Source organism: Chenopodium album, chromosome 11 (genome assembly GCF_948465745.1).
Source record: "Chenopodium album chromosome 11, dcCheAlbu1.1, whole genome shotgun sequence".
In the NCBI taxonomy this organism is placed as follows: Eukaryota; Viridiplantae; Streptophyta; class Magnoliopsida; order Caryophyllales; family Amaranthaceae; genus Chenopodium; species Chenopodium album.
This window is the reverse complement of record NC_137844.1, coordinates 6,771,807-6,784,750: the sequence shown is the minus strand read 5'-3', so window position 1 is coordinate 6,784,750 and position 12,944 is coordinate 6,771,807. Positions and strand designations below refer to the sequence as shown.

Below are 12,944 nucleotides of genomic sequence, written 5' to 3'. Positions count from 1 at the left end.
GAATTTAAATTTCAAGGGCAAAACTCTGGATGAAAACACAGATTCAATTAAAATTGGAGACAAATTTGAATTTGCGTCAAATATCAATATCCTTGGTTGATCATAATTTCAAATTTTGTAATCCTGGTTACCCAATAAAGTTTGAAATGGGGGAAAAGTAGAATCCTGAAAAAATTAGGTGGGCCAAAAGAATTGGGCCAATACAAATTAGGCTACAGCAAGTTCACAGTTAAGAATGGCAGTCTTGAGATCCTTCTGAATATTGGGCCTCAAAGGTGATAAGATCATTTCTTTCCAGGCTGAGCCCTGATGAGAAAGTGGGCTTTGATCCGTGTGAAGTTCGTAAATGGACTCAGCTTCGTCGTTGAGGCTACCCAATATGTTTAGACAATTGATTTCTTCCACATCTACTAATAGTCTGCTGTGTCCATCCTTCCACCCTATCAACTGCACATCATAAAATTCAATTACCATTAAATATTGTACATTTGTACTACTTGGTTCCTACCATTAAGTAAAATGATGTGACCCTATGAATTCAAAACCTTTATCACATGCCCGTTAAGACGTGTAATATTAAGATGTGATATTAAGACAACGTTAGTTTTGTATTGACATTCCCGTCTTGTAAATTTAAGATGATGTAAACGTGTTGATTTTATTCACATGCCCGTTTTGTAAGTTTATGATGCAATTGTACAAGGCCATGCATGTATAGAGTCTTTGTATGAGAGGAGAATGATTAAGCCTTAAGGGGGGTAAATACTAAATAGACAAGGGAGAAGAAATTACCCTGGGTGGACCACATACGGCGTTGGTGCAATAAAGCCTAGCATTGTCAACAAGCTCACAATATTTTGGAAAAGCACTTGCAAATCTCTTGTGAGACTTTAGCTGTGATTGTACCCTCACTGCCCTTCCAACCATTATTGCTCTCCTGTTTCATCCATTCTTAAGTTTACGAGCACCAACCAAAAAAAAAAAAAAAACGGAGGGAGTATGGAACATTTACCTGATGCCTCTTACAACCGCAAGATAAGCATCACAGACAACACCAACAAGCTCAATTCTATAGGGCTTCCGGCCCTTTACTTGTTTTGAATGTGCATCATCATCTTCCACTTGCTCCCAATAATTCTCTATAGTGGTGCCATCTTCTGCTTCCTTGTAACCAAGTCCCATTCGATACCTAGACTTGTGTACGTTGCGAGCCATTTCTATTGTTTGCTCCACAAAGGGCATCCATGCTAATGTCCCGTCCATTATCACATCCCTCCCTTCATTTAAGGCTGTTACTAGCAATGATTGTGCTGCATCTGTTGATGATTGATGTACCTATTTTTAAACCACGGAGATGCATAATCAACATTAGTCTCTATCTCAAATTGACATTTTGAATCTTAGATATTAAAAAGATCGGACCAAATTGAATTAACAAGTAGCAGCGTGTTAATTTTTAAGTCAGATAAGTTTATTCTAAATATAATCTTATCCATATATGCAATAAACTTAAATTAAAGTCCTTAATCTCGATTTCTTTTTTTTTGACGAGCTTAATCTCGATTTCGTTTCAGTTTTATTCGATCCAAACTAGGCTGACGCACTCCTCGATTGCCCCAACACGTACATGGCACTAGAGAAAGAAGAATATTCTTATGACTAGAATTGTTGTTATTAAGTACCTATTTTTTTTTTATGCATAATTCTTATGAAAGTTTATTTGATTGCACGATGACATGTTACACTATGAGTGGTTTTCATGTAACAACAAACAAATTCATTAACAAAATCTAGATCCACTAATTATTCCATAGTAAGATCATGGCCAAATCTCCGTTTAAAAAAAAATGAAATCATGGTCTAAGAATCCAATATTTTAGTTAAACTAGTAGTCAAATCCATTCACAGAATCAATTGATTTGAATGGCCAACAAATGTTGTTTTCCAGTTGTCAATACTATGTAACTTTTAAAAGGTGGTCACCGACATTTGAGCCTAGTAAATTTCTCCTCTATATGAACACTTTTAATGATTACTCGTACAAGTTTACAACAAATAGTTACCCTTCAAAAAAAGTCAAGGACATACTTAGTGAATGTGAGGGTAAATAAGTAAATCAGTGTTCTCCTTCATACTACCATTTATAATAAGAAAAAACTATATATAGTCCTAATGGCTACATATAAGAAGTTAAATAAAAGAGGAAATGATAGACATATTATTAACATTTATTATACTGATTTACTCCGTAAATTGAAGATAAATTTCCAACTTAAGACTAAAGAAGAAAGTAAATGTTTATATCCTTTACACTCTGTGATATAAGGCGACTTTAAAGGAACAAATGCGCATTGAAGAGAAGAACAACACAATCTTAAAGAGACGAAGAGAATATTTAAAGTGAGAATAATAGGAGTGATTACCAATTCAGCAGTTTGAAGCATATCACCATGATGACCACTAGAACTAAGGGCTCTATAAATGACATCCGTCTCTTTGAAAGCATCTGCTTCCACTATTACCGCATTTGCCCCAACTCCTGACCAAAATGGCCTGCTACAACAACAATTTCATATCTTTCTTAGCATGCATTTATGATAATTTAAGCAAATTATTATCCTTAAAAAAAAGTGTTACCTAGCTAGTAAATTAATTATTGCTATATTATAATGAAATTAAGTGCTTGACGTGTAAATATTTAAATGTACAACAAACTTACGTAATGCAACTAATTAGATTTTACCAAATAAGCTAGTTAGAGAAGAAACACAAGAGAAAATAAAGATAATATAAGAGGATGAAATTACTCTTTAAGGATGTCTTTGAGGACAGTGCTCTTGCCGGCACCCATTCCACCACCCATGAGTAGGAGTACCGGACTTCTCTTGTTGTGAGCCACCGGCACCATCACCTCCGTGCACGATTCTCCATTGCTGCCATTCGATATCCCGCCTATCGCCTTCATCTCCTCAACTAACGTTGCGAACACTCGTGTCACCTTCAAACTATGTACCACCCTATCGAGTCTTTGTTTTCTGTTTAAAGAACTTATAACATCACAAAATAAGTATCTAAATTAACCATAATTTTTTTTTTAATAATCTTTTTATAAATTGTTTGCCAATTTTTAAGAAAAAACTTGGCTTGTAAATGTTGTAATTAGGATCAAAATTAATGAGTACTCACTCCGGCCCAAAATTAGAACCTTATTTCTCTGTATTATGTGAGTAATAAATATTAGAAATAGGATTCTAATAAAGGGACGAAGGGTGTACAAACTAGGGTATAGTAATACTCTAATAAAAAATTTCTTAAACTCATGTTTTATATATGTGAGTCAATCCTTAATGATATCGTGTCATTAATTAAGTCAATTCAAAAAGTATAGTTTACACAAAATTTTCAATTAAGGTAACTCAAAAAGCAATGCAAACATGAAATTAATCGAAGAATCTGCATTAAAAAGTCTACGATTGATTGTTAGTGCTTACAAGTAGAGCAAAAAATTATTGACAAATGTTCCTCGTAATTGATGTCAACTAATTGAGTGGTCTACCACTAACTACGTTATCATAGAATATTACTCCGTATGACTTTAGAGATGCTAATTAAGTAACAAGAAGAAGCTAATTAAGCTAAAAATAATAATATATTTTCAACAATTTGTTAAGTTGGTAGCATTTTAAGATAGTTTTAAGTTAATGGTTAACTCTGAGGAATAGATTATATATTTTCTTAGATGGTTTCACGTGACACGTGACAGAGAATTAAAATTATGCACCATATTATCTTGGTAGAAAAATAAGTAGACATTACAAGCTAGTAGTAGAAAAATATTAGAACCATCCCTCTTTTATATATGTAGCACTTTTTAGGTCCTAGTAATGCATGCACATTACAATCTTATAACAAAAACTATCTTTCTTTTTTTTACATTAGTAATTGGCAAAACAATTAATATCAGCAACCACCACTTGATGAAATTAATATTATACTGTAATTTATTTGACGAAAAAAATTATTGATATAAATATTGATCAATAATTGTGGCATTATTAGTTTCTGAACACATGATTCGTGCGGATGATAGAACTGAAGTCAGTAGGTATGTAGTCATGCATGATATAATTGCTCAGCCAATATTCTCCCTTCTTTGTTTTATCCTCTTTGATTATATAGTACAACAACCATATATTTTAAAATTATTCCCATTTGATTTAGTGGTAAAAAATACAAAGTATTATTATACATAGACTATATATTTATACAAAGATCTAATACTATAATTTAATACTCCAAATTAACAGGATTTGATATCATAAATCACATGTAACTTGTTTTTCTTAAACCTCAGGATTATATTTTAAATGTTTATAAGAATTATGACTAACCTTGTAGCTGCCATCACAAGGTCCTTGAACCTTTTCTGCTTCTCATGATCATTATTTCCCAAGACCTTCATTTTACATAAATTAATTAATTTAGCGAAACAACATAAAAATTGAAGTAGAATTTGTTTGGAAAGAAATGAACTTAAGGCGGATGAATTTATTATTATCATAAAATAGTATCCAAGAAATAACTTATTAGTGAAGAAGAAAATTGAGAAATTAAATTTACCTGACTGATCATTGAAGGTGTTTGACTCCAATGAAAAGAAAAATAACTAAGAATGCATTTATCAAATTCTTCAATTAATTTGACATAAAGAGATTCAGCATCTGGTTCATTGGAAAAATATTCATAGATAAAACTTTCACTTCCGTCTGTTTTCTTCAAATAGTCATTTGCCAACTTGCACAACTGAGGGCACTCGTTTGGATCATCAAACCCAATTTGTCTTGCTACACATATGTCAACACACGATAAAAATATATATATAAGAATAATGATATATGTAGTTTTTCGCAAGAACTAAAAAAGTATAACAGAAGTAGTAAGCACTAAATAATTAAATAATAACCCTGATTTGATTAAGAGGATAAATCAAATAATGTATTTAATTGATGTACTAACTTTTTTTAATCTGTTACGTATGATAAATATCACAAGGTTTTTTAAAATTTGTAACTTAACTAATAAAAAGTTGTTGGGGTGTAATCATCATCTATCATCTATAATTAGGTATGTATATGTATTATTATGCCGTGTATTTGCATGTCAATTTATTTTATTGTATGGATACTTATTATATATAGAGTATTTAGTAATCAAATAAAAGAGCACGATATATATATGTATTACTTGCCTTTGAAATTCTATCAAAGAAATTTATAAGAAAATGATAGTAAGACATATATACAAGGCAGGTTTGTTGGAATGTTTGCCATTGAAATAAAAGAATTTTAAATTTCGTTAGAATTAAAAAGAGAATGACATTTGGGAAGAGAAGATTCAGAAGAAAAGTAAATTTCATTACTATACTAAATTAGGGTTGCTATAAAAGTTATTCCTACTAAGGCGAAAAATTTACATGTACTAAGGTCCCGTTCACTTCACCTTATTTTTGTTGAAGTGAAATTATTTTTATTGAAAGAAAATTATATTTGCTGAACTAAAATTATTTTTACTGAATTTAAATTAATTTTACTGAACTAAAATTATTTTTACTGATTTTCTATTAGAATTCTTATTTAAGAAAACTGAATTTTACTGAAGTGAACTTATTTTTACTGAACTGAAATTAATTTTACTGAAATGAAATTATTTTTACTTAATATTTTTTTTAAGGTGAAGAGAAGAGGGCCTAAGATTGAATCATTGACATGAGTATATAAAGTTAAATAGATTATATAATGTACGTTAATTTAGCTATTTAAAATTGGTGGACAATCATAACGAACTATATTACTTTAAAAAAATATTATCTTCTTGAATCCATATATTTTGTACGTAATAAATGAGGATCATATATCAATATGGTCCAATTAGAAAATTGTACACTACTATGATTGTATAGTAATGCCAAAATTGACTTTATTATGGTTTATCCTCAACTCATTTCAATGTAGGTCCTTTTTTCTGCCTCAAATCTCCATAATTTACTACAGTGTTTCTAATTACAGATTTTTATTTATTTATTTATTTAGTTATTTATTTATTTTGTACTTCATTATTTCCTAAATTTTGTTGATTGATAGCAACCTTTCCTATACTTGCAAAAACAGAACGAGTAGAATAAAAATACTTTTGCTAAAGTTTTCAGTGCCAGTGTGTTTTACCATACAATTCCTTTTATTCTATCTGACTGGATATTACTTTATTGTCTGGTTTTGCAACTTGATTAGGCATTAGCATACCTTTCATTTTTTATTTTTAAAGTAAGTTTTGCTCGAGTCAATCTCACAATGTCAATGTAACATTAAAGCAATTAACACTAACTCAAAAAAAAAAAAAGATTTTTTTATAAATATAAATTTATCTTTATAGCATACATAATACAAGAAGAAAAAAATCATCCATGTACATTAAACTATTACAGGATCATTTTATATGAATATACGCTTCAAATTTAAACATTTCATAAATTCATAAAATTTTTTGTTCAAGTAGTATGAAGTATATATTAATATACATGATAAAATCACTCATTGATATATAGTATAACTATCAATCTTAGCTTTACTTCGCCATATAGTATAACTATCAATCTTAGCTTTACTTCGCCATATAATTCATTACTTAGTTTATTTTATTATAGGTAAACCGTACCACCCCTTAATGCTACCAATATATATAGGGGTATATTTTTTTCTAAAGTAAAAAATAAAAGTGCATTTTCTTTCTTAAAATTCCCCTTTTATTAATGGCAACATATGTATATAGCTTAATTTCATCTTTACTTATACATTATTTTATAAACAATTTGACATAAGAAGAAATTAAAGTTAAATTCAAAAGAACATGTACACATTTCCAATTTTCCACCATAATCAATAATCATAATAAATAATTAATCAACAAATTAAGAAAGGAACCAAAACCACAAAAAAGCTAAGATGAAGAAAAAGATTGAAAAAGTAGATTAAGGTTAAGATTAATTAAAAATAATTACCAACATAATGGGAGAATCTCTCAAGCCTTCCATGTCTGCTACTTGACTCAGCTTTATGCAACTGTGGAACTAGCTTTTGATCCATGTAAAATTACCAAACTAACCTCCTTTCCTTTTCTTCTTCTTCTATTTAATCAGCAACCAAACAGGTCACTAAGATTTTAGAGAGAGAAACAAGCTTAAATGTTCATAACCAGCAAACTTAGCTTTATGAGAGAGAAAGAATAAGATGATGATGATCGAATTGAAGAAGATTTAATGAAATAAAAGAAAATAAAAAATAAAGTCAATGGTTTAAGATGATAATTTTATATTATGGTAGTAGTGTTTGGTTGTTGTAATGGTGTTTTTTTAAAAAAAAATATTTAATTAAACAATTGGTTAACAATCTCAACATTGATATAGTATATATATATATAAACATATTACGTGGTGGACTGCCACTAACTCATAATTTTGTGGATTCATAAAATATACGGAGTACTTTATTTACTATATCATCGGTTATGTGCACTTTCTTTTTCATTCTTGTTTGTTTAATTTTTTTTTTTTTTTTAATTACCTTCGTTCATTTGTCTCTCTCTTAATGTTTGCATCGATTTTCTTTTTAGAGCCTGTTTTGTTCAGCTTAATTTCAATTCAGTTCAGTTTAATTAAGCTCCAATCAGTTCAGTTCCTAATTTTCTTCTCTTATAAACAATCTATTTACGCTCTATTCACTTCAGTTCAGTTTAACTCCAATTAATTCAGTTAAATTGTTTTCAGTAAATCGAAACATGCCCTTTAGTTTGTCTCAAAAAGTCTTATGAAACTGTAATCGTACTACAATACACCAGTTGTTCGCCCCTTCTCTCACGTCTTATTGTTGAAAAAATTAATTTTATCTTCATAAAGCAAACAAAAGGGAACGAAAGTAGTATGTTGTTTGGTGATGTTTTGCTGGGAGCTAAGAGAGTTGGAGGTTGAATTATGAAATTATTAAGGAATCTTTATGGTGGAGAAATGGTAAGGGATAGAAAAAGACTTAAGAAAAGTCTAATTAAGGGGATTAGGAGAATAATCCGAGTTGAATACGGTTCTATTGGACTGAAAATGTACTTGATTTGTTTATGTTTGGCCAAAATAGTGGTCATTAATCATGTGTACACTTAGGATGTTGTGTGTGGACAAAATATAAGTCGTCATTGACTCCTTGATCATATGTCCAAGGAAATCAACTCCACCTTGAAGCGACCTAAAATTGAAATAATTAGTATAACGAGTTTAGGCAATAACAAGGAAAAAGATTAATCAGATTGAGTTCAAAAATAAAAAATAATCAGATTAACTAAAAGTCTAAAATTGGACTCGTACTATTTGATCAACTGATACCATTACTAAAAGAGTTTAGGCAAAGTATTCTTTTATTTGTAGATGTGACTTACTTCAAATATGAAGATAGGTTATGTATTTAGGTCACATAAATAGTAATAGTAAGTGAGTAAAACTTAGAAATAAACGGAGTAAATAAGTGCTAAATTTGAATAACCTAAGTTGAAATCCACAATTTGTTGTTTGCAGTTTGTATGCACTATTTTGCGTTGATAAAAACACTAGATTTCCACCATCTTTCCACAAGATACAAAATCTTCTCCTTGTTACAAATTTCTGCTTCTTTATTTTCTTCATCTTTCACAATTGCCATAACTTTATCTCTTCCTTTCAATCTTGAATGGTTTCTAGTTGATGAGATTACTAAAGGAAAGATTCAAATTTGTTAACCTTCCTCCAAAATCCACTCATTTCATGAACACCTCATCCCATGGAACTTCTCCACTTTGATTAGCCGAATTCACTCTAATAAGCTTGTCATGCATTGCTATTATCTAGCTAATCATGACTAAGTGTTGGTTTGCTCCACCTTTGACTCGAACTCAACCTCAAATAAAATAACTCAATTTTAACCTAGATGAAGAAAAATTAATACAACTAATTAATATAATCAATGTTCATAGTAAATTAATTGATAATAGACTTGAATTTGAACAAAACTAATCAAAAATATATAAACCGAATAACATATCAATAGAATATGACATAAAACACACACTTGGTTTGTCATCTCTAATATTGTGTACTCACATGTTAATTGTGTGTGTGTGTGTGCAACTTTTAGCTCACCATAGAATCTTCAAAGTTGCTCAGATAAACCTTAAGAAGTACTTATCTATTAACTATTCCTAAAATAGAATATGCTGACTTCACCAATACCCATGTGTCGCTATCTTAATAAAAAATTTCCCGCCTAAATGCAATGATGATGTCATTTTTTTTTTTTGTAGAGCTATCATATTTAACATTTTTGAAATTTAAATACTTTACAACTAAAACCTATCAATTTATCGTAGGAAATTGAAACAATTTTAAATAGCACACTATGAATTAAACGATGTTGAACAAATACTATATCATAATTTTGATGAAAATGAAAATTTTTAAAATTACAAAATAATGTATGTAATTCTTATTTATATTCATATATAATAGTGATTTATTTTTAAAATGTACAAATTAAAATAGGTTTTATATAAACGTGCATCTCACGGATTATAACCTAATATTGTAACAAAATGAAAATCTCAAACCAGCTAGTAGTTGAGGGATGGGCTTTGAATAGGCTTGGTTTTGGGTTAAATCTTAAACTTGGGCAAATATATTCAGTCTGACTGTCTTGATTGATGGAGTGAAATATATGGGCCTTCATTTCCCTTTTTATTTTTAGATGGGCCCTTTTTGTGTCGTTGGGTTTCATCCTAAGCCCATTCTCATACACTCAATTTTCAAGGTTACATTAATGGGCTACAATATTACATTACAAGAGAAGTAAGCTCATTCTTATCCAATATTTATAAGGAAAATGATATACATAGCCCTTAGGGCTACATATAAGCATTAAATTTACACTTGAAAATCGTAAAAAGTTAAGAAATCATAAAAATATAAACACTAATTACACTGATTTATGCGTGTTTTTATCATGAATTCCTAATTTTATACAATTTCCAAGAGTGTATTTAATACTTATATATAGTCCTTAGGGCTACATATAACATTACTATAATAAAGGATCTGACTTAATCCAACACTTTCATAACATAATTAGGACGAAGTATAATGCAAAAGTGCGCCTGAACTAGCTTAATTGTTAATACTTGAGTGGTATATGTAATAACATCGACATTGCGGATTATATCGGTGATTTTCTAACTTCATTTAATTGAAATTATAATCTCTTCTCTTTTTTTTTTATTTATTTATTTATTTATTTATTTTATTTTAAATCTCTTCAAGCGGAATACGTTTTTCATCTTTTAATGTTGACATTTTTTTAAGTAATGTTTCGGGTGAAAATAATGGGACCTTGTCGGAGGTCCAATGAAATGGTGAAGACTGGGCTCGGTCCAAGTGACGTTGGGCTAGGATTTCCTACACAGCAAACACACGTAAACTAGCCTCGGGGGTGTTGCCGAGAAAGGCCCCTCCGATGCTAAAGTCAATACAATGTGCAGAGAGAGAAAGCTATGCAAGAGAATTCATTGCTTGAGGTTTTGTGTGTGTGTAAAAATGTAATATTGATGGCTTTTATACCTTGGCATATGTGGGAGAAGTGGACCTTGGCCTAATTGACTTGCCTTGTGGACTGATCTTGACTTTAGCACAATTGGAGAGATGAACCTTGACCTTGGGCTTTTAATTGGATCATTTAATGACTAGGCCCAATTGGACTAAATTGGACCCAAACAACTTGCCCCCCAGACCCGATTTGGAAGTATGACGGGTCGGGTTTAATTAATCAGAAAAAGGAGGGAAGTAAATGATTTAATTAATCCAAAAAAATTTGAATTTAAACCGCAATTAATGAAATAACGGTGGCTGGATGGATAATTTATGGAAGTTGGACGGATAATGGGTGATAAATCATAGGGACGTGTGTTTAACGGTTACTTAGTGAGGTATTTAAGAGAAATTAAAGCGCGGACTCCTAAAATTCCCATTTCTGGAAATAAAACCAAAGAAGCGCACTATCTCTCCTCACTTCTTCACAAACACAAACCCAAAATTCTTGAGAAAACCCAAGAATCCGCATCAAAACTTCGCAAATTCCCCGAGCATCAAGCTTAGAAACTGAAATTCGTCACTATCAACTTGTAGATCGGCAAATTCCGCTTCAGATTAAGGTAATTTCCTTTGATTTTAGTTTAATTTTCTTCGAATTCGAACTCTTTCCCCTTTTTTCGACTTTTTCTTCGAAACTCAACAATGGTGAGAGGAGTTAGAGGTAGGGCCCGTGCTCCGAGAAGGGCAAGGCAATTTCCCGATCCCAGGAACAGAATTGGGACCTGGAACGGACAAAGAGTAGGGCCGGACCCTGCTGAAGGAATTAGGGCGACCCCAATTTCATCGGCGCCTCCTGAAGGAACGGAGGGGCCGAGCGTTTCTGGGCGGGACGAAGGAGTCCCCGCCGATCTTTGGGATGTCCTCCCTGAATTTGATGAGTGGGAGGACGCTGAGGTTGCCTCAGCCATGATAAAGAACTGCCCCTACTCTTGGTGGGTAGAGCATGCCGATGTGTACCGGTTTGCTGAGAAAATAGAGCTGCACTATGGCATAATGGAAGCCGATGGGTATTGGTGCAGAATGCCCGTTGCATCCGATAGAATCCATCGTCCACCCCCGGGGTACGTGGGGGTGTACACAAGACAGCTTCAGTATGGACTGAGGTTTCCTCTGGACATATTTGTCCGAGACTTGCTGATCCACTACAGGGTCTCCCTGTGCCAGCTAACTCCTGTCAGCATTCAAAGGGTGATGACGTACTTGTGGGTCTGCAAGTACGTTTTTCAACTATATCCCCAACTTGCACTGCTTCAAGAAAATTCATAGGCTGGTGCCGAATATTCAGAGTGGGCATGGACATCATGGTCCTGGGTGGTACCGGATTGAGTCTCGGCCCCAACACCTGACAATGTGGCCGAACGATTCTTCGGATAAAGTGTGGAGAGGCCAATGGATCTGGGTTAGGGCGCCCACAGATCCTGACCACCCCTTCGTCTTCAGCGCCCCCCGATACCTCTCCAATCCCGACCCAGAGATGCTCAGCTTGGGTCCCTTAGAAAACGATGGCAAAGGAGATCACAATCTCAATCAGGCCAATATTTTTGGGAAGGCTGATAACCCAGGGGGGAGAGGTCGTCTGAAGACCATTCCAGCAACTTGGCTCCCTGATAACCATTACATCTTTCAGGAGCATATGCTTGCTGCTGTCGGCCTCAGCCGAAAGTTTAAAGATGGTAAGCTATTTCGGCTGGGGCCGAAGCCTTTTCTTTTTATCTCTTTACTTTCGCATTTGTAATTTATTCAGCGTTTTGATGTTGCTGAACTGATTTGTGCTTATTTTCTATGTTCAGTGCTGAACGAGGTCACTGCCAGGATTGACTACGAGCGTCTCGGCGTTGACCAAGGGAGAACCATCTTGAATCGGGCCCCCTCCATCACTGAATCGAAAGATCGAGACGTTCATCTGGACTCGACTCACTTTCAGATCGAAGCTTCTGCCCTCTATCAGCGGCAGAAACCTTGGTGGAAGAAGAGAGATCCTTGGTGCCAGCTATTGGACGAGGAACTCAAAGCTGCTCGTACAGCCGAAGAGGTTGCACGGGCTATTGAAGCTTGTGAAGGAGGAGAAAGGTCCTCCAGGGCTGCTGAGGAAGAAGCAGCAGCAAGGGCAGCTGAGGAAGAAGACGAGGCTTTGCTGAAGACCTCGGTGAGTTATACTTAGCTTTTCAGGCTTCAGCTTCTTTTTCTTTCTTTTTTTTTTTTTTACTCACGTTCTTCCTGCCCCCCCGTCTTT

The 12,944-nt window shown here is 33.1% G+C and overlaps 1 protein-coding gene across 4 annotated transcripts; it reads right to left on the bottom strand.

Annotated features, from left to right (window-relative positions):
- Window positions 1-70: 70 nt before the first annotated feature.
- Window positions 71-7,407, bottom strand: LOC145568410 (calmodulin calcium-dependent NAD kinase-like). 4 transcript variants are annotated; one of them, XM_081627834.1, is made up of 8 exons: window positions 7,055-7,407; window positions 4,621-4,844; window positions 4,392-4,456; window positions 2,808-3,047; window positions 2,424-2,556; window positions 1,013-1,335; window positions 793-937; window positions 71-447 (listed from the first exon to the last, which is right to left on the bottom strand). In XM_081627834.1, the coding sequence occupies exons 1-8, from the start codon at window positions 7,137-7,139 to the stop codon at window positions 208-210; spliced, it is 1,455 nt and encodes a 484-aa protein (XP_081483960.1). In that variant the 5' UTR covers window positions 7,140-7,407; the 3' UTR covers window positions 71-207. The 4 variants fall into 4 exon arrangements, with proteins under 4 accessions (XP_081483960.1, XP_081483962.1, XP_081483961.1 ...); XM_081627836.1 differs by having other exon boundaries at window positions 2,808-3,035; window positions 7,055-7,406; XM_081627835.1 differs by having other exon boundaries at window positions 2,424-2,553; window positions 7,055-7,405.
- Between the last annotated feature and the right edge of the window lie 5,537 nt (window positions 7,408-12,944).